The following is a 21,528-nucleotide window of genomic DNA, read 5'->3' on the forward strand; positions in this document are numbered from 1 at the left end:
ACTATGTGCAGACTATCTTTTATGAGGCATTTATATATTTAATTTTTTTAATACTTAGTACTGCTTCAAAGGGATTAGCGAGAATATTCAAAAAAAATAACATGAACACAACTACAGAGAAAGTAAATAAACCCAGGGACAGCCCATCCATAAAGGGAGGTGATGCGGATTGCAGCAGCAGCAGCTTGCTGGGGCAGGGCAAGAGGGTGGTGGATTCAGCGTGGCCTTCAACCTGAGTCTCCACTGCCACATTCAGACGATCAGGCTGAGTGGACCATGCTGCCTACCCCAATCCTTGCTTTCCCAGGCAGACAACTGGGTGAGTGAGATGCAGAAGGTAGTGATGGCAGGGTGAGGGTATGATAGTGTGTGCAACCAAAACAGAAGGAAATCATTTAAGGCACCCCTGAAGTGGGGATAGGAGCTGCGGGTGATATGTGCACTGGAAGGGACAGCAGATCTGGACCATTTGGGACAGCAGATCCCCTCAGACTGCCCCTGTATCATGTAATGATAGGTAAGAACCTTGCATTTTTCTTGTTTTCTTGTTACTTTATGATATGTTTACATCAACAAAGTATTATTTAGGAGTCAGAGGGAGTTACAAGGGATTTATTTCTGTGGTTCCTCTGGATATGTCACTGGATAAGCATGGCTATTGACTGATGGGAACAAGAGGGGTTCAGTACAGGAAGAAGGAGGTGGGGAACAGGATCACTTGTCCCCACCTCCTTCCACTGACTGAATGCCAGTTCCGTCAGTGAAAGACACCCATAGGATTGCGCACTAAGGGCTGAATCCTATCCAATTTTTCAGCATTGATGCTGCCATGCCAACAGGATGTACACTGCATCCTATAGTGGGGGGGGGGGGCAGTCACAGTGGCTTCCACAAGGTAAAGGGATATTTGTTTCCTTACACTGGGGATGCATTGCAGCTGCACTGGCACTAGAAAGTTGGATAGGATTGGGCCTTTAGTGAATGTATTCAAATGTAGACTATATCTGGAGGTCAGTAAGGTGTGTGAGTTGCCTAATGTTAATATTTTTAAAATCATTTCTTGGCTATATACCAGGTTTTTGGGTGTGTGTGTGTGTAAGGCACTGGGGTATCCACATACTGAATTTGATAACTCAGTACTGTTGTCACTGCAAGGGTAAATATTTTCATGTGTATTCCTGCACCTCGGTTCATTGTCATAGTCAACCTGGGGACCGAATCCTTCAGAAATCCAGTAGAAAGAATGATTGGAGATCAGTAACACTCTCAGATTCCCTGGAACAAACATGGATTTTTTTCCCCCCTCAAGACTCCAACCTCAAATCAATGTCCCCCAAGGATCCCTAACAGTGAAAACATTCTATACAAAACAAGCTATTTTTGTGTCCGCAGCTGTGTGATATTTAAGTGATACTGAATTAATTAGAAACACGTGTAGAGAGCTTTCATTTTTTTGTCATTTTTACTTCTTTTCCCTCTCTGTTATTCACTTTCCAGTTCTCAGGAGCCCAGAGTGACACCAGTAGCAGAGAAGAGGGGGCTCACTTTGGTTGTAAAGTTGCCATCTCCACTTGGTATTAAGACTTCACTGACACAGTAGAATGAGGCGACTGACCCTTGAGAATATGGTCTGGTCTCCAGTCCTGTGACAAGTAGTGTCAGGTTCCTGGCAGTTTTTTTTTTTTTTTTTCTTGATAGGTGCTGTTCAACAATAATGCCTTCTGCACACGGTTACTGGAGATGATTTTGCAGTGGTGTTCTGCCACAGAGGAACAATACTGCTATTTCCAGACAATACTTTGAGTCCCTCAGATTGTTTTCTGAACTGTGATGTCACCCTCATCTGCCAATGTCTTGAATCATTCCCCATTGTCCAGTTGCTAAGTGATCCTCCACCTGCTCTTGTACACCTGTGCATAGCTATATATGCACTTCTTTATTTGGCCTTCTATGCACCATCTGCAGAAGAGGGTGAGGGACATTTGAAAACCTAAACGCCGCTCTAAAACTATCCCTCACCAATCCAATCCAATCTAAGTTGGGCAGCAATAGCCTGCACAGATAAAATCTTCCGGCGCATTTGAAAAATACCAGCTAGGCAGGAAAATCTCGTAACTGTAGAGCAATCATCCTGAATGCTGCTTAGCATACAGATTACACTCTTTAGAAACATGTAATCATCCTCCACAGGTAAACATATAAGGAGCAAGGGGTTCCTGGATGTGTTGAGTATATTATGCTTGATGGTTTTTAGTACAAAATGAGCTCTTTAACGATCAGTCCAAAATTTTGTAAAAGGTTGATTCATCTTGCAGCTGCAGCTGCACATTTTTGTCTGAAGTGATGCAACCTTGGATATAGCTACTGTTTCCTGGCGGTCAATGGAGTAGCTAGAGGGGGTGCATGGGTAGCAGTTGCACCGGGCTGCAGTTCGGCTACCCATGCAATTGCTCACCCTCCCACGTTCGCCACTTGCGCCTCTTGCAAAAAGTGTCGGAAAAATCAGCACTCTTTCCAAGGGGGCAACAGGGATTACAGTCTCTGGCCACTTGCACCCCTTGCTCTGGGGGCTTGGGGGGGGGAAACTGGGGAGGGCTTGCTGCTCATGCTTCTTGGGGGTGAGCAGGGGGACGGGGTCAATTTTTTTATTTTTCAATTTTAAAAAAAGAACCACGGGCATGACATCACACCAGGAAGTTACATCACTTCCTGGTGTGACATGAGGGGGCATCATTTCTAAGTTTACCCTGGGCTCCAAAGAAGCAAAGAAGTTGAAGAAACAAGATCATACACTTAGTTTCTGCAAGAAGATTGCACAGACCGTTTATAAATCTAGACATAATAATGGTGGCTCAAATGATCCATTGGAATTTATGCAGAAATTACAATATTGAAACCGTTAACAAATGGTGGGAGCATAAACCAGAAAAAGTGACAGAAAATGATAGTCAAGATCTTGTGGGATTTTCAAATACAAACTGATAAAGTTTTGGTGCATAATACATCAGACATTGCAGTAACAGAAAAAAACAAAGTTATCATCATCAACATAGCAATATCTGGCAATAGCAGGATTGATGAAAAAGAACATGAAAAAAAATCAGTAAATATCAGAATTAAAATTGAAATTCAAAGATTATGGTGCAAACCAGCAGTGGTTATCCCAGTGGTGATTGGTACACTGGGTGCAGACCCAAAAACACTTCAGCTGTATTTAAAACATCTGAACGTTGACAAAACTATTGGTCAAATACAAAAAGCTGCCCTGTTTGGTTCAGCACACATTAAATGTAAATACATTATGACCTCCTAGGTCCCTGGGTGGGGCCTGACTAGTAATTAATGCCAAGTCCAGCTAAAGAACCTGAGATATGCAAGTTGTGATTTGCAAGATGGTGGTGATGATGATGATTTATCATTAAAAAGGCCCCTTCTTTTTTGAGCATGCAGATATTCTTTCTTGCAGATGTTCTTTGAGCAGATCAAATGTTCTTTCTTCCATGTGGCTAGAAAATGCTGTGAAAGAAGAAGGAAGCACATCTCCTATAATATATTCATTTCCTTGATGAAGGGCTGTGCAAGCTTAAAAAGTGTTGGGTAATTGCAGATGGTTTATTAAAGGCATTTTTATTGCCCCTTTAGCCTAATCCTGTTTTCTTAGAAAGTTTGGAAGTTTGATTTCCTGACTTCTAATTAATGCACTTCTGACTGCATAGAGTTGCCCAACTGCTACCATGCTTCCTTTCTTTTTAAGAAAAATTGTTTTAGGTTCCTTGCACTGCAAAATCAATCAGTGAACAAAGCCGCTCACACAAGTCCCTCTTGGGACTCACCAATAAAGCAAAAGGCCAGTTTCCCAGTGGCCTGTGCTTCTTGCATATAAAGTAGCCATTAACCTCAATGCTTTCAGTGGAGTTCTACAGGTCACCAAACTGCTGATTTTATTTTAGGAACAACAGATTCAATATCTTCCTGACCCTTGCTGTAGAATGATTCTAGTTCCATTTCTTCCTTTTATAATAAAAGCTACGAATAGCTGAATAGGCGGATTGATTTTTTTACTTAAATATTTTTCATTAGAAGTAAATTTCCCATATTGTAATATATTTGTAATAATGCAAATATAGGTACAAGTAACAAAAACAAATACTGTAGAATTTATTAATAAACCTACATCTGCTAATAACTATTATCAAATAGTATTATCAATAACCCATTATAAGAGGAAAAAGAAAAAAAAAGTGCTATGGAAATTGAAGAATCAACTACAATATATAATTGCATCACACGTGCAGCTTTCCTACAGTAAGCATGACACTTGTTAGGATAATGCCTTGCCAATAATTTAAAATACAAATTCATCAGTACAGGTTATTGCTTTTTTATAATAGTTGTGAAAAACAACATTTTATTTATTTTAAAAAATTATACTCCTCCTTTCTCCAGCTGAAGGTGTCTTACAAAATTTTGTACAGGGGGGCCATATCCACGGATCCCATATCCGTGGATCCATGTATCTGCAGATACAGGTGACCCCCCTCTGCACACACCCCCCACCCTCTGGAGGCAAGGGGAACTTAGCTTCCCTCAGGGCTTCTCCAGCTCTCCTAATGCCATTTATGGACATTAAACATCACTTCTGCTTTTTGATTGAAAACTGGAAGTGACATTTTTTGGCTGTAAACGGCCATTCTGAGGCCCGACGAGGCCACGGGCAGACATCTGCAGACTTAGCAGAGCTTGGAAGCCTCTCTGGAGGGGAGCACATCTTTCCTTGTCTTCCAAGAGTCTAGGCTGCAGTGATGGGCATTCGCCCGCATCAGTGGTTTCAGCAATCCGGGGGGGGGGGGGGTCCTGGAATGGAACCCTCGCAGATAAGGGGGCACACCTGTACTTGTAAATGACATTAATTTGAGGGTAGCATGGCTTTAAAGTGTTGATACATGGTGTAGGTGTAACAAAATGGCAGCAAATGTACGTCAGAAATTTGAACCCGACCATGTAATTGTTAGTTTTGATCTATTGCATTGTATTTTTTATTTGTTTTTCATTCGTTTATGGTTTTACAGTTGTTACATGATATGGGTTTGACAAGCACATTATTGCACTGTATTGAATGTGTTACGACTGCCACTGCCTTCTCCGGGTGGTAAGCAATTGGCATCCTTCAGTCTCGGAAGACTATGGTGTCACGCTCTGAATGGTGATTCTGGAACAGAGTGTCCTCTCCAGTGCGTGAAGCCTGGGTAAAGTAGGTATGGAGGATAGGCTGTTACCCATGCAGCAAATCCCCCCTCTCCACGTCGCTGAAATGGTCCAATGGAAAGGCAGAGGCCAATATGGTTGGTTCCAGCGGCATCACAGGAGTTACCAGAACGTGACTGTGTTCAGCCATGAACTGCCTCAGGGACTCCGGCTCTGGATTTTGCCTCGAGGTTGACTCCTGAAGCCTTTTCCATAACTGGATGTAGCCACAAGGCAGTGGAGATTTGGGATCAGAGTTTTCCTTCTCTCAGATGAGCTGCCTTCCCAGGCTGAGGAGTCCCATCTACCCGGTGGTAATACATAGCTTATCCGTTGAGCTATGAGGTGCGCAGATACTTTGTTTAACGTTTTGAACTTGAAACGCAGCAACACAAAAGATGAAAATTGGCATTGAACCAAATATGAATCCCCCCTTCTCCCACCCAGATCACAGAATTTGTGGCAACTATTATGCCCTGTGTGCTTGGCACTTTTTAATCATTTTGAGCTGTGTTATGTTACTTCTGTCTTCATGTATTTAATGCATTCCATAAGGCACCAAGTGTAGGAGGCAATCGTCTGTTTGGGTGCTGATAATACTGATTGGCATAGCTTGTAACAGAAGTCAGCTACACACAGAATTAATACCATCAATACTTTCAGTGGTGAGCTTTTGTTTCTTTGGTTATCCCCCCCCCCAACTCACCAATCACAGCATGGCACTTTATTGTTTAGTGTGCCTAAGTACAAGGAACTGTAGTTAATTAAAGTTCAGGTTCTGTTCTCAGTGCAGAAGAGGAAAGAATATGGGAGGCCACCATGTGTGCACTACCTCCATAACACAGCATTTATGTTAATGCTAATACCATTGTCAGTGTGACCCTGCTGAGATTATTGGAAAGCTAAGAGCCTGCAGGCCTGTCTGGCTTCCAGAGATTATGAGCCAACTGCTAAACAAAGTTCCTAGTCTGGGCAAGTTTAGTGATCAGTCTGTCCAGCTGAGCGGATAGATGAGGCATATATATTTTTTTTTTCTGAATTAAAATTGGAAGTGAACTCCACCACTATGTCTGAAGAAGTTTGCATTTAAAGTTACAGTTGAAGGGCAGGATTTTATTTAAAAACAACAGCAACAAACTTCAATAGAGTGTATTCTCTTTATATTCTGTCTGCCCTGAGGAGGAACCCATCTCTGGGATTTCCTGTCTTGGTGCAGGGAGCTCCGGTTTCAGGGATGCAAACCTCCCAAGATGCACCAGGTCACCTCCTGTGAAGAGGAATGGTTCTGCCGTGTCTCTGCAATCTAGTAACAGCTGATACAGACCAGAAATTCAGCAGTCAAGAACATGTGTTATTTGCAGAACGTCCCTGGTTCAATCCCTGACATCTTCAGACAGGACTGGGAAATGGTCTCTAACCCAATATAAGGGGACAACTTCAGATGCAGGACAGTTATCTGCTTTTAGCAGGTTCTGACTGGAGGGTAGCCAGACCAGGGCAACACATCATGCAGAGATGCACCCAGCAGCCTCTTCTGTGGGTCAGTGCTTAGGGTTTATAATAGTCCAATGACTATTTCAAAAGGCAACATGCCGTAGATCAGTGATTGCCAACTCTTTTCACTTGGCAGCCCGTTACCATAAATTGTACCCTTCGTGTTAACCAAATGTTTGTAATTACTATAGTTGCTGTTATTTAAAATTTATGGTTTCAACTACTGATCCATATCTGATAATACACAAATTGATTATCAGAAGCAAGCAGTTGCTGGGGCTTTGACAGCCAGCTAGCTGACTGCCTTGCCAGCCTCGCAAGGCTTTCTAATACAGACCTGCCTTTTTCTGCCATTACTCAATTCTTTTTCAAGTACCCCTAAAGGTCCTGGCAAGTACCCTTGGGGGTACATGTACCCCAGGCTGGGAACCACTGCCATAGATCACAGCCTAGCTGCCACTGCAAGCAGCTACAGCCCTGCACCAGTGGCCTGCCAAGGAACCCCAGTGCTGGTAAGTGGGGAGGGGGGGCTGTAGAACAAGGCAGGGGCCAGGGTGGGGAAGGGCAGATTAAGGACCAGAAGAGCGGTATCAGCTGCAGCAACACTGCTGATATCCTGTCCCCCTTCCTGGTCTCGATTCACCTTCCCAGTTCCACTTGGACTTGCGTTAGCAAAATCGCTGTTGTGTGTCTGAGTAGACCCATTCAGGCAGCAGAGGCTTACCCTTGGGCAAGAAGTGTGTAGCAGAATTTTTTCTGAACATGAATGAATAATTGCATGGGCTAATGTAACTACTAAATGATTGGCAACCTTCAGTCTCGAAAGACTATGGTATAAACCTACAGCACCTGGTACTCCCAAGCGGTCTCCCATCCAAGTACTAACCAGGCCTGACCCTGCTTAGCTTCCGAGATCAGAGACCTGAGCTTTGGGGAGCCTCCCTCACAATTATATCTGGGGGAAATGTCAGTTTAGGGCTGGGAAAGAAGAGCCGTATCCTTGATAGGTCCTGTGATACCTTATTCTTTGTTGTTTTATGACATCACAGAGATAAGAATGGAAATATTTAACCTGTGGTACAGAAGAACCGCAGGCAGTGACGTTGTCCGAGATATCAAATTCTGAACATGGATTTTTTGCATTCAGACTCTGCCTGTGTGAGATAATGGTGTAAATTTTCATTAGTGGATAGTCCCCAAGATGCCATGTGTGGATAGTTTTGCTGCCAGCTCGGTAAAAGATATCATTGGACTTCATGTCGGTGGGCAAAATAGAAGCAATTTGCTGGGATGGTATTTATGTGAGAAAATGGAAACTGCTGTGTCGGTGAACCTTCTGTTTCCCAACCTGTGGCAGGCACAAGCTATTGAGTCACCAGAGAATATCCTAAAAGCAAATGTGCTGGCTCGATGTTTGCAGCTTCATTTTGACAGTTTACAGGAGCTTTTAATGCTATAATGAGTTCTGACCCTTTTTTGTACCATTGGCTCCCTCTCATCTGCATATGCTTATATTGGCTTGTAGTGGTAAGATTATATATTGTGTGATAAAAAGGCTGGGTTAATGTTCTACTAGCAGTCTTTAAGCCAAGGCCCACTTTAAATACAACCTGCAACACAGGAGTCACTTTTAATATTTGATCTTAACATCTTTCATTTTTTATGGTAGTCCCTTACTTAAGTTCCGATTAGATTCCAGAGGTGTGTCATGTGCGCTTAAGAGGAAATTTTAATTAATTAAACAAAATTGTGAACAACTTCCTGTAGTGGTCGAAAAACAGTACAAAAGTTTTTATTTCCATAGATACAGTTTCTATAAAATATAATTCACTCTCTCATGAATGTATGCCCTGTGGTAACCCTGCTTTTTTGGTTGTGTAATTTATAATAATAATAATAATAATAATAATAATAATAATAATAATAATAATAATAATACCTTTATTGTCATATAATTGTGTAATGTACAAAGTGGGCCTTAGAGCAGCTTAGATGGGGGCATTTGTATTTTACAACTTGCATTTTATAAGAAGTTTCAAGTTGCATTTATATTCGTTGGAGGGGAATACAAAAACAGTTACATAAGAACATAAGAACATAAGAACAGCCCCACTGGATCAGGCCATAGGCCCATCTAGTCCAGCTTCCTGTATCTCACAGCGGCCCACCAAATGCCCCAGGGAGCACACCAGATAACAAGAGACCTCATCCTGGTGCTCTCCCCTACATCTGGCATTCTGACTTAACCCATTCCTAAAATCAGGAGGTTGCGCATACTCATCATGGCTTGTACCCCATAACGGATTTTTCCTCCAGAAACTCGTCCAATCCCCTTTTAAAGGCGTCTAGGCTAGACGCCAGCACCACATCCTGTGGCAAGGAGTTCCACAGACCGACCACGCGCTGAGTAAAGAAATATTTTCTTTTGTCTGTCCTAACCCGCCCAACACTCAATTTTAGTGGATGTCCCCTGGTTCTGGTATTATGTGAGAGTGTAAAGAGCATCTCCCTATCCACTCTGTCCATCCCCTGCATAATTTTGTATGTCTCAATCATGTCCCCCCTCAAGCGTCTCTTTTCTAGGCTGAAGAGGCCCAAACGCCGTAGCCTTTCCTCATAAGGAAGGTGCCCCAGCCCCGTAATCATCTTAGTCGCTCTCTTTTGCACCTTTTCCATTTCCACTATGTCTTTTTTGAGATGCGGCGACCAGAACTGGACACAATACTCCAGGTGTGGCCTTACCATAGATTTGTACAACGGCATTATAATACTAACCGTTTTGTTCTCAATACCCTTCCTAATGATCCCAAGCATAGAATTGGCCTTCTTCACTGCTGCCGCACATTGGGTGGACACTTTCATCGACCTGTCCACCACCACCCCAAGATCTCTCTCCTGATCTGTCACAGACAGCTCAGAACCCATCAGCCTATATCTAAAGTTTTGATTTTTTGCCCCAATGTGCATGACTTTACACTTACCGACATTGAAGCGCATCTGCCATTTTGCTGCCCATTCTGCCAGTCTGGAGAGATCCTTCTGGAGCTCCTCACAATCACTTCTGGTCTTTACCACTCGGAAAAGTTTGGTGTCATCTGCAAACTTAGCCACTTCACTGCTCAACCCTGTCTCCAGGTCATTTATGAAGAGGTTGAAAAGCACCGGTCCCAGGACAGATCCTTGGGGCACACCGCTTTTCACCTCTCTCCATTGTGAAAATTGCCCATTGACACCCACTCTCTGCTTCCTGGCCTCCAACCAGTTCTCAATCCACGAGAGGACCTGTCCTCTAATTCCCTGACTGTGGAGTTTTTTCAGTAGCCTTTGGTGAGGGACCGTGTCAAACGCCTTCTGAAAGTCCAGATATATAATGTCCACGGGTTCTCCCGCATCCACATGCCTGTTGACCTTTTCAAAGAATTCTATAAGGTTCGTGAGGCAAGACTTACCCTTACAGAAGCCATGCTGACTCTCCCTCAGCAAGGCCTGTTTGTCTATGTGTTTTGAGATCCTATCTTTGATGAGGCATTCCACCATCTTACCCGGTATGGATGTTAGGCTGACCGGCCTATAGTTTCCCGGGTCCCCCCTCTTTCCCTTTTTAAAAATAGGCGTGACATTTGCTATCCTCCAATCTTCTGGTACCGTGGCCGTTTTGAGGGACAAGTTGCATACCTTAGTCAAGAGATCTGCAACTTCATTCTTCAATTCCTTAATAACCCTTGGGTGTATGCCATCAGGGCCCGGTGACTTATTGATCTTTAATTTATCAATGAGGTCTGAAACATCTTCTCTTTTAACCTCTATCTGACTTAACTCCTCGGTTAGGAGGGGCCGTTCGGGCAGCGGTATCTGCCCGAGGTCTTCTGTCGTGAAGACAGATGCAAAGAACTCATTTAATTTCTCTGCCATCTCTAAGTCTCCTTTTATCTCCCCTTTCCCTCCCTCACCATCCAGAGGGCCAACCGCTTCTCTGGCGGGTTTCCTGCTTCTAACATATTTGAAGAAGCTTTTATTATTCCCCTTAATGTTGCTGGCCATGCGCTCCTCATAGTCTCGCTTGGCCTCCCCTATCACCTTCTTACATTTCTTTTGCCACAGTTTATGTTCCTTTTTATTCTCTTCATTAGGGCAAGACTTCCATTTACGGAAGGAAGCTTCCTTGCCCTTCACAGCCTCTCTAACTTGGCTGGTTAGCCATGCGGGCACTCTCCTGGATTTAGTGGAACCCTTCTTTCTTTGCGGTATACACCTCTGCTGGGCCTCTATTACTGTTGTTTTAAGCAGCCTCCATGCACTTTGGAGAGATTGGACTCTTTTTACCCTCCCTTTCAACCTCCTCCTAACCAGCCTCCTCATTTGAGGGAAGTCCGCCCGTCGGAAGTCAAGGGTTTTTGTTAGAGATTTGCCTGGTATTCTTCCCCCAACGTGCACGTCAAAACGGATCGCAGCATGATCACTGTTCCCCAATGGCTCAGTAACGTTTACATCTCTAACCAGGTCCTGCGTACCGCACAAAATTAAATCCAGAGTCACCTGTCCTCTGGTGGGCTCCGTGACTAGCTGATCTAAGCCACAGTCATTTAGCACGTCAAGAAATCCGGTTTCCTTATCTTGACCAGAACACAAATTGACCCAGTCAATATGAGGATAATTGAAGTCCCCCATGATTACAACCCTGTCCTTCCTTGTCACCTCCCTGATCTGTTTCCTCATTTCAAGGTCCCCATCAGATTTCTGGTCTGGAGGACGATAGCACACCCCCAGTATTACATCGCTGCTCAAGCCTGGTAATTTAACCCACAGAGATTCTACGGTGGAGTCGGACCCACCTTCAATCTCTACTTTGCTGGATTCTATCCCTTCCTTAACATAAAGGGCCACCCCACCTCCAACACGCCCCTGCCTGTCCCTCCTGTAGAGTTTATAGCCCGGGATTGCGGTATCCCACTGATTCTCCGCATTCCACCAGGTTTCCGTTATGCCCACTATGTCAATGTTTTCCCTTGTTACCAGACATTCCAGTTCTCCCACCTTTGCTCGTAGACTTCGGGCATTCGCATAAAAGCATTTATACATGGAATGCCCCAGGATGGGCTGCTTATTCGCTCCTTTGTCCCCACATCCTCTCATTGTGCCAAACCGTCTATCACATCCCATCTCCCTACCTTTCCCAATTTCTTCTCCTACCCTGCCTTTGTCTTGTTGTTCTCTAACCTCCCCATCCTCATCCCATAGGGATGAGGAGTCCCGAACCGGATGCCCCTCGGCTCCTGTCGGCCTTCCCCCAGGGATCAGTTTAAAAGCTGCTCTGCCACCTTTTTAATGTTATGCGCCAGCAGTCTGGTTCCATTCTGGTTCAAATGGAGCCCGTCCCTCTTGTACAGGCCCCACTTGTCCCAAAACGTTCCCCAGTGCCTAACGAATCTAAACCCCTCCTCCCTACACCACCGTCTCATCCACACATTGAGACCCCTGATCTCCGCCTGCCTAGCTGGCCCTGCGCGTGGAACAGGTAGCACTTCAGAGAACGCTACCTTTGAGGTCCTGGCTTTCAGCTTCCTGCCTAAAAGCCTAAATTTGGCCTCCAGGACCTCCCAGCTACACTTGCCCACGTCGTTGGTGCCGACATGCACCACAGCCGCTACCTCTCCCCCAGCACTGTCTACTAGCCTGTCTAGACGAGAAGTGATGTCCGCAACCTTCGCACCAGGCAGGCAAGTCACCATGCGGTCCTCACATCCGTCGCAAACCCCCCTCTCTATGTTTCTAATAATCGAATCCCCCACTACAAGAAGCCCCTAATACAAGAAGTTGTATTAGGTACTGTACTGAATCTCTTTTACCCACCACTTCTGTCTCCAAAATGCTTGCACCTCTCTCTCTCTCTCTCTCTCTCTCTCTCTCTCTCTTGCTTGCTTGCTTGGCCGCTCACTCTCTCTTCCTCTGAAATTACTGATTTCTTTTTTTCCTTTTATTTCCTTTTTGACAAAATAGTGGTAATTTCTCATAAAAGAAAGAAAAAAGATAAGATCATGGGAAAAAGTCATTAATTCACAAGCCCCTACAGCAGTGGTTCTCAAACTGGGTCATCGCGACACCCCAGCCAGAAAAGCCTGGCCTCTTCCCCCTTAAGGGTTGGGGAGGGGGAAGGCAGCAACACGATCACCAGGATCACGTCACTTTGAAGGGGTGCAGGGGCTTGACTGGACTTAGCCTGCTGCAGCTTTCCTGGGGTGCGGGGAGCCCTGCGCCAGCCTCTGCAGGGCTCCCAACATGTGGAGACTGGAAGTGGGTTTCTCTCATTATTTTCACAGTCTCCACGTGTTAGGGAGCCCTGCGGAGGCTGGCGCAGGACTACTCGCACCCCCAGGAGGCTGCAGAAGGCTGTGGTAAGTCTGGCCAAGCTCCTGTGCCCCTTCAAAAGTGACGTGATCCAGGCGATCACGTCACCGCCTCCCCCTCCCCTACAAGGACTTACTGCGGAGCTCAAACTCCCTGCGAGTTTGAGAACTGCTGCCCTACAGGAAATAAATAGCTAGTGAAATAAGAGACAATGGAGGGGCAATTCAATACTAATCTCCCAACCATGCTGACCTAGGAAGTAACAAATGAGCTGAAATGGCAAATGGGAAGTTTTCCTTTTCAACGAAACAGTTAAAATCCTTTACAGCGTTTTGCTAACACTAAACAAGCTGCAAAATGCGAGACTGTTGCATTTTCTACTTTTAAAAATGACCAAAAATCAGATCTGAAAAGATGTGGGAGGGTACTACAGTAATCAATATAACGCAAGAGTCTGACAACGTCATGGGAATGCTCTGTAGAAAGTGAGTGATCAAATATGGCAGTCTCAGAGGAAATGCTTATGTAGAAGCAACCAATATCTTTTGAGGGCAATCTCAAAACCTCATACACCCCCAACATACATCCAGAGGTCAGAATGTGCATTGGTCAAAACAGCTGGCTCTTGCTGGCCCAGCAGTTTCATGCCTGGGCAAAAGTTTCACAATGGATGGTCTGTGACTGTGCCAACACAGTCATCCATCACTTGGTTGCCTGTAACTTGGGGACCCAGTGCATCTACATATCTTTCTTATGTCTTTCAGTGGAATCATATGCAAGCTTACTCAGAAATAAGCCCCACTGTGTTCAATGGGATTTACTCTCAAGAAAAGTATATTGGATTGCAACCTTTATCATTGTTCCTCCCATTTCTGCCCACATTTCCTCTGTCTATTCTCCTTCTCCTCTCTCCAGAAAGTAGTTGAGACACCTACTAGTACATTCCCCCTGGTTGGCAACCGACATAAATTAGCACATTGTTTTACGCCCCATTGTACAACATGACTGTCAACTATTCCACGGTAGTGAATATCTAACTTGGACTGCAGACATGGAAATATTGGCCAGAGTGGCATTTATTGTTGCTCTTTTCTAGCCCCTGCCAAGTCCTTTACCTCGGGGAGTAGGAATTCATGCTGCACTGCAGCTGAATCACAGCTATTGAGCCGTGTTCTTCTGCCTGGGTGCCTCTGATTCTCTGCTGAGAAAAAAGAGCACGTACTTGTTGAGGGTCTATAGGATCGAAAAGTATTTTCTCATAACTGTTTTTCTCTGTGCTACATGGTGGCTCCATAGTGAAACACGTTAAAGCAGCATTATTTTAATTCCATGTTGCATCATATTAGCCATATGGCAGCCATGAAGGACCTGTTAGTAATACCTCTTGCCCTCCACTGCTATAAATAATTACCCAGTGGCTTCTGGCACAATGTGATTTTCTTAAATTGCCCTGAAGTGCAATGCAGTGCATGGTGTGTGGGTGTCATTTGTTGTTTTAATTGCCAGTTGCTGGGAATATTATTTAAGAGGAAGATCTAGCTAGAAGACTATCAAAGGAGGGTCAACCATGGCCAGTATTTTAAATGGCAGGGGATAGGGGGGTCCTAGGCAGTTATCTGTGTATTCTCTGTGGATAGAGCCCCGCCTTCCCCCACGTCTAATGGGCAAAGGTTATAGCCCAGCGATTTTCAACTTTTTTCATCTGACGGCACACTGACAAGGTGTTAAATTGTCAAGACATACAGTCAGTTTTTGGATGATTGACCTATGTGCCATTTTTAGTGGGAGCTAAACAGGGCTGACTGTGACAATCTCTGAACCGAGTATGGTAAACAGGGAGTTTGACATACTATACAGGCATTTATTTTTATTTTGAAGTTGAGAGGAATGTGATCTGGTCCTTGGAAAAATCGGAATATGTATAATCAGACATTGGGTTGAGGTGGCAAATGGTAAATATAATGGACTTCTTAACTAACCTCTTTTAGTGCTTTGGGGCAAAACCCAAGAGAATGTTTAATCCACAAACCTCACCCCTTGACTTCTCCAATTTTAGCAAATTATTCCCTACTATGAAATAATCAGTTACTTGCAAGACCATTATTGCTGAACTTATTTAATTGATTATGAACATTGATGTAGGAAGCTGCCTTATACTGAGTTGGAACATTGGTCCATTTAGGTCAGTATTTTCAATAGTACAGACCAGAACTGGGGGCTTCAGACAGGAATTTTTCTCTGCCCCAATTGAAGATGCCAGGAAGCCCAGTACCTCTTACCTGCAGAGCAAATGCCTGCTTCCACAGAGCTACAGAACCTGCCTTTGTGTCCTTTGTGAGAGTTTGCACTCTCTCCATTTGCACCCTCACCATTTGCACTCCCTGTGATGCATAGCTTTTCTTGGACTGTAATGACAGGTTGTATATGTAGTTTATTGTTGCCTTCCCCTCCCCTCCCCCCCCCCCGATACTGGATCTAGTTGGACTGCTGCAGCAGGCAGTGGCATTCGTGCTTATCAGAGCCGGAACATGCTGTACAGAGTACAGGGGCACAAGACTAAGCGCCTGTCATGTCCATTCCTGAATTTAAATCACCAAAGATGCTAATTGCAAGTGGCTTCCAGTGCTGACTTCACAACTGGCTTTTTGGGGAAAGGCACAGTGTATGTATGGGGAGAGGGGGGTGCCTCAGAACCCTTTAGAATGGCTTTAGGAGAGGGAATACGTGCTTGTTCACAATGCCTTTAAAATAATTTGGCCAGGAGAGTTCAAGCATATATGAAGCAACTGAATACTGTAACTAAAAACACAGAAATGTAGGAGTTTATATATAAGAAAATATATGTTCACAGTTGACACACTATGTATATACAGTGTTTTGATGCAAACATTCTCTCTCTCTCTCTCTCTCTCTCTCTCTCTCTCTCTCTCTCTGTGTGTGTGTGTGTGCCTGCCTGCCTGCATGTGTGTGTGTAATAGTATCAGAAATTTGATTAATGTTGACATTTCCAAGTAAGCCTTAAGATCACATAGAAGGATAATGTCAGAAGGAAGGAAATTTGTGATCTGTATCAATCAATGTCACCTCCACTGCCTTGTGGCTACATCCAGTTATGGAAAAGGCTTCAGGAGTCAACCTCGAGGCAAAATCCGGAGCTGGAGTCCCTGAGGCAGTTCATGGCTGAACACACTCACGTTCTGGCAACTCCTGCAACGCCGCTGGAACCAACCGTATTGGCCTCTGCCTTTCCTTTGGACCATTCCAGCAATGTGGAGAGGGGGGATTTGCTGCATGGGAAACAGTCTATCCTCCATATCTACTTTACCCAGGCTTCGCACACTGGAGAGGACACTCTGTTCCAGAACCACCATTCAGAGTGCGATACCATAGTCTCCCGAGACTGAAGGATGCCAACAGTCACCTTAAGTATCTTTAGGAAATGTCCATTTCTATCATAATTACGTACAGAACATTTAACATGCCATGAGAAAGCGGGTATAAGGAGAGCCTCCTCAGGTGTAAGCAGGCAGGGATGTTTTTCCACGGACAGTGACAGGGCAGTTCTGCCTCACCTGCCACCCCTGCACTGCACTTCCCAGCTCTGAAGGGGAGGGGGCCGCTTGCACACCTGTGGTGAGGCTCTGTGCAACAAGTAGTGGTTTGCAAGCCAAGGTGTTTCTCCTTGCAAAACTTAGTGCTTTGCACCGCCTCTAGCTATGCTACTGGAGCCCACAGGAAAGTGTGATGGCTACAAACCACTTCCTCCCCCTCCCCAGGCTTCCCCAGTCAATTCAAAGGCAAGAACCCCCTTGGGCTCCTCCTTCTGCCCTACCTCAGCCAAAGAAAAAAATCAGACTGCCCATCCTTCCTTCAATGATCATCAAAGGAAAAGAGAGCGAGCTTCTGCCTTCCCACCCCACCCCCCCAGCTTGATGTTAAAGCAAAACATTAACGCTTCCCTGCCTCCTGGCTGGAACTTCCCTGCTGCTTGCCCAGACAGACTCCAGTGTGTGCGTGTGGGTAATAAGTGTCGTGAGTCAAGTGGCCTCAGACTCAAGTTAGTGCCTGAGTCATTGTCACAGGTGATTTGAGTCTTCACGAGTCTGCAAAAAACACTGATTTTTTGCAACTCAGACTCAAGTTACCTGACTTGAGTTCCCATTCCTGGGAATGAGTCACATAGCCGCAGGCACCACCCTAACCATGGAAGACGCCACACACAAAGACACACACAGCATGACACAAGAATGCCATAGTGCCTCTACCCACTGGAGTCACAGTGACATCAGCAGCAAAGGGCCAAAAACAAAGAACTACTAGTGATCTCTGCACTGAAGGGTCGAGTCCCTTATCCCACTCACATAAACCCATTCATCCAAGGGATACCTCTGAGCAGAGCAGAGCACAGGTAGAAAGATAGTTCCTTTAGAAGGGGGTAGTCATATGACACAAACACACAATCCCCTCCATGGCAAGGGTTCAAGTCCCCATGGGGCTGTTGTTATGCTAGCGTATATGAGGATACATAGCAGGGATAAGATTGGGCCAATGGAATATTAAGAGTTACAACTGGCAAATGTCTTTTCTGACATTAACTGTAACACAAACACACACATAGACACAGAGTGTATTAACTCTGTATTGTATGAAAAATTACCCTGTTTTGTTTAGTTGCCTTTCAGAGATATGAACTAAAACAACTACATATTTATTAAGAGCCCAAATACTACTTTGCTTGACTGATAGTGTCTAGAAAATAATAAAAAATGATTTTGTCTTAGATTTTTTTAATTAACATACCCCATTTCAAGACTTGGGTCAGTGAAGTAGATTCTGAGACAGAGACATTTTAGAGGCGACACCTGAAGCAGTGGGGACGCTTTTGGAGGGTGGCTGCACACCTCATCTCAGAGAAATAGGGTGACTTTCTGGGGTGCAAATTGGAATCTGTCTTTGCTCTGAATGGGCATCTCAGCATCCCAGAGGTGTGGGGTGACTGAAGGGTTGGATGGGCATTTTGCCTCTCTCCAACAGTGTGGGGTTCTGTAGTACGCATGTAGCGAGCTGTGACCATGGTGGAATGAATTGTTTTATTACATTAAAAAAAACACATCATTTTGGTATATATTAATGCTGGCAAGCAGAAATAGTTGCACTCAGGGAACACATTTGTTGGGCAAATGAACACCACTTTAACATAATCATTTTCCTGAAAAGATCTGCACTGGTGAGTGCCTGCTATTGAAAAAATAATTATGTAAAAAAATAGCAGTCTCTCCTCCCCGTTACCTTCCTGGTTCTTCCGAAAAGTCAAGTGTGCGCATGTATGACGGTGTCTTATGAATACAAATGTTTCTTCTAAGGGGAAGAAGTGAATCTTCTTTCTCAGGCACGTAGCCCAGAATAGAAAATGCTGGGGAGCCATTCATGGAGATTTATCACAAGTGCATCACAATTATTTTAATTTTTGGTTGGAAGCCACACTGATGGCCCAATCCTATTTGGGCTTTGTGCCACTGGAAGTCTTGCTCTGGCAGCATAAGGCACTTTACAGCCGTCACAAAAGGCAATAAAGACCTGACCAACTTCATAAGCGGTATTAGCTGGGTCTTCATGCCAGTGGACCTGGGAAGCCCACCAGTGCTGGTAGGTTGGCTCAAGGGGTCAGAGGGAGACAGGGAGGGGGCAGAACAGAGTGGGAATGGGAAAGGAATGAGGTGATGAAGGGAATGGAGACAATGGAGACAGGGATGGAAAGGGGGCAGTATCGGTGGTGGCAGCACATGCCGCTATCCTAACCTTTTCCAACCTGATCTGGGTCCATGCAGACTTGCACAAGCTATCGAACAGACACAGGTCTGAATATACCCAGTAGTCTCAGACAGGTTTATCCCAGGGCAAGGGAACAAATGTTCCCTTACCCCAAGGAAGCTCCAGCAGTGTGGATCTGCTTACCATGAAGAAGATCAAGGACACAGCTGCTGCAGAAGTAAATTTCTGTACACTCAGGACACTTTCTAGTCTGGTGTGAGCCTAAATATGATGATGCTCATTTTCTGCAGGATTGTCTATATTTAAAAGGTTTTAGAGAGACTTACGAGTGTGTTTGGTTTTCCATATTATTGTATCTAGCTGCCATTGTCACATGGGTGGGTAGACTTCGGCTCCAAAGACTTTTCCAGCTGTCTCCGCTCTCCCCCCATCCTTTTTTACCCCTCCCTGCCCCCATTTTGCTTGCCTGTCACTACCCTCCCTCACTCTGTTTCACCCCTCCCTAAATGCAAAGGGACCCAAAAGAAACTTTGTACCTCCTGATCAAATTCCCCTCAGAGGCTCTGTTGAGCATTGCCACTGTACTGAGGGTTCAAGGGCCAGGTGGGTGCTCACATGGGCTTAATCCCTTATCCCAAGCTTGATGTGGCCAACCCCTGCCTGCACTCAGTCTAAGGTGGCTTCCTGTGTTCTGAATAAGAGTAAATGTAGATTAAACCCATTCCATAGGGAGAAATTGAACACAGTAGGCTTATTTTTCCAGAAAACATGCACTGCATACCAGGCAGAAGAAGTGCTGCAAAGTTGCATAATCTATATGGGTCATAACAACCAGGTTTCCTTGGCACATAACTTTAATTTTCTCAAGCATGGACTGCATATGGGTTTGCAACTGTTAACTGTGCTACGGACTGTTGGGAACCCTCCTGCCTTTGAGTGTGATGCCTAACTAGAACCATTCCATTCTCAGCAATGTAATGAGCATAACGAATAGGGAGGAAAGTGAACTTAATGTGATTATTTTTGCCTTCTAGGCCCAACTCGCAAAATGCCACCAACTGCCAGTGCTATGGACTTCTTCCAACTCTTTGTGCCCGACAATGTACTAAAGAACATGGTGGTACAAACAAATATGTATGCCAAGAAGTACCAGGAGCGATTTGGGAGTGATGACGCCTGGATAGATGTCACCCTGACTGAAATTAAGGCTTTCCTGGCGTACATGATATCCACAAGCACTCACCACTGCGAGTCTGTCCTCAGCATCTGGAGTGGTGGTTTCTATAGCAACAAGAGCATAGCACTGATCATGACTCAGCCAAGATTTGAGAAGATTCTCAAGTACTTCCATATTGTGGCCTTCCGTTCCAGTCAGACTACACATGGCCTCTACAAAATCCAGCCCTTTCTGGACTCTCTACAACATAGCTTTGATTCTGCCTTTAAGCCCTCCCAAACCCAGGTGAGAGTTAAGCACGTGAAATATGGAACGTCTTAGCATCCTACAGACTGTACCAGAGACCACTTTGTACTCGATCTTCAGAACTGCAGAATGTACAAATGAACTCACTGCTTGGAAGACGAGCTTACACAGTAGGACCTCATACTAAAAAAGAAACGTTGATAGTAGAGCATGTTAGGTAGCACATTCAGTCCCTTTGCTTCACAGGAGCTGCACATATAGACTTTCAGGGTACATGTTTTACATGTACACTTGAAAATGTAGAAGTATGAGTGTGACAAACATGTGGTTCATGTATTATAAGATATGCTAACACACTGGGACTGGCAACAGTCTTGTATAGAGTGGGGTCTCAGGATGAACAGATTTGCCATGCATTTTTTTCAAAGAAATTCAACTATAATTACTAAGGGCACAACCCTACCTAACTTTCCAGCACCGAAATAAGGGCAATGCAACTCCAAGGTAAGGGAAGAAACATTTCCTTACCTTGAGGAGGCCTCCATGACTGCCCCCCCACCTGCAGGATGACGCACATGCCCCAGTGGCACAGCTATGCCAGTGCTGGAATGTTGGTTAGGATTTGGGCCTAAGTAACTATAGCCTAAACATGGTTTCAACTGCTAGTTGACTACATTATATTAAATGTTATTGGCACAACTTTTGTAATGGCTTCGAAGTCACAAAATCATTTCAGCTACTTTCACCTGTTGCACATTAAAAAGCGTTCACAAATTGTTCAGTAGGCCAAACAAAACAGTTTCCTGGAGTTTGGGGTTTTTCGGTATCTGCTTTGTTCAAGCAGTCTGTGCAAATAGTTCAATACCAGTTAAATTTTAAAGAAAACTTGAAGAATTGGGTTGACCGGACTGTCATCTAAATTCTCAGTTAAAAAAAAACATACTGTGAATGAATGAAGGTTAGCAATGCTGAACTAAATAGCTAGTGAAGAAGCAACCTAAGTCACAGCTATTATCTGTTGAACTATGCCCAATGCTTTTTGCTGATGTCATTCACATGTTCAGCTATGTTTCACCTGGTGCTAAGGAACCAACTGCCCAGTCCCATCCTTGGATTTATGGCAGCGGGACACTGACCTGCTATCATAAAGTGGCTGCAAAAGTCATGTGGAGCACACCAGCGGCAGCCTTTTCCAAGTGACCACTGCAAAGCAGTAGAATCAGAGGCCTGTTACTGCAGCCAGCAACCTG

General features: G+C 44.6%; 1 protein-coding gene across 1 annotated transcript in view; it reads left to right on the top strand.

Annotated features, from left to right (window-relative positions):
- PGBD5 (piggyBac transposable element derived 5) overlaps window positions 1–21,528 on the top strand; it is a 67,217-nt gene that overhangs the window by 26,146 nt on the left and 19,543 nt on the right. Inside the window, exon 3 of the mRNA XM_066611417.1 lies at window positions 19,890–20,317. Coding sequence (XP_066467514.1) covers window positions 19,890–20,317 — 428 coding nt within the window. The remainder of the gene's footprint in view (window positions 1–19,889; window positions 20,318–21,528) is intronic.

This window comes from Tiliqua scincoides, chromosome 1, assembly GCF_035046505.1.
Source record: "Tiliqua scincoides isolate rTilSci1 chromosome 1, rTilSci1.hap2, whole genome shotgun sequence".
Taxonomy (NCBI): Eukaryota; Metazoa; Chordata; class Lepidosauria; order Squamata; family Scincidae; genus Tiliqua; species Tiliqua scincoides.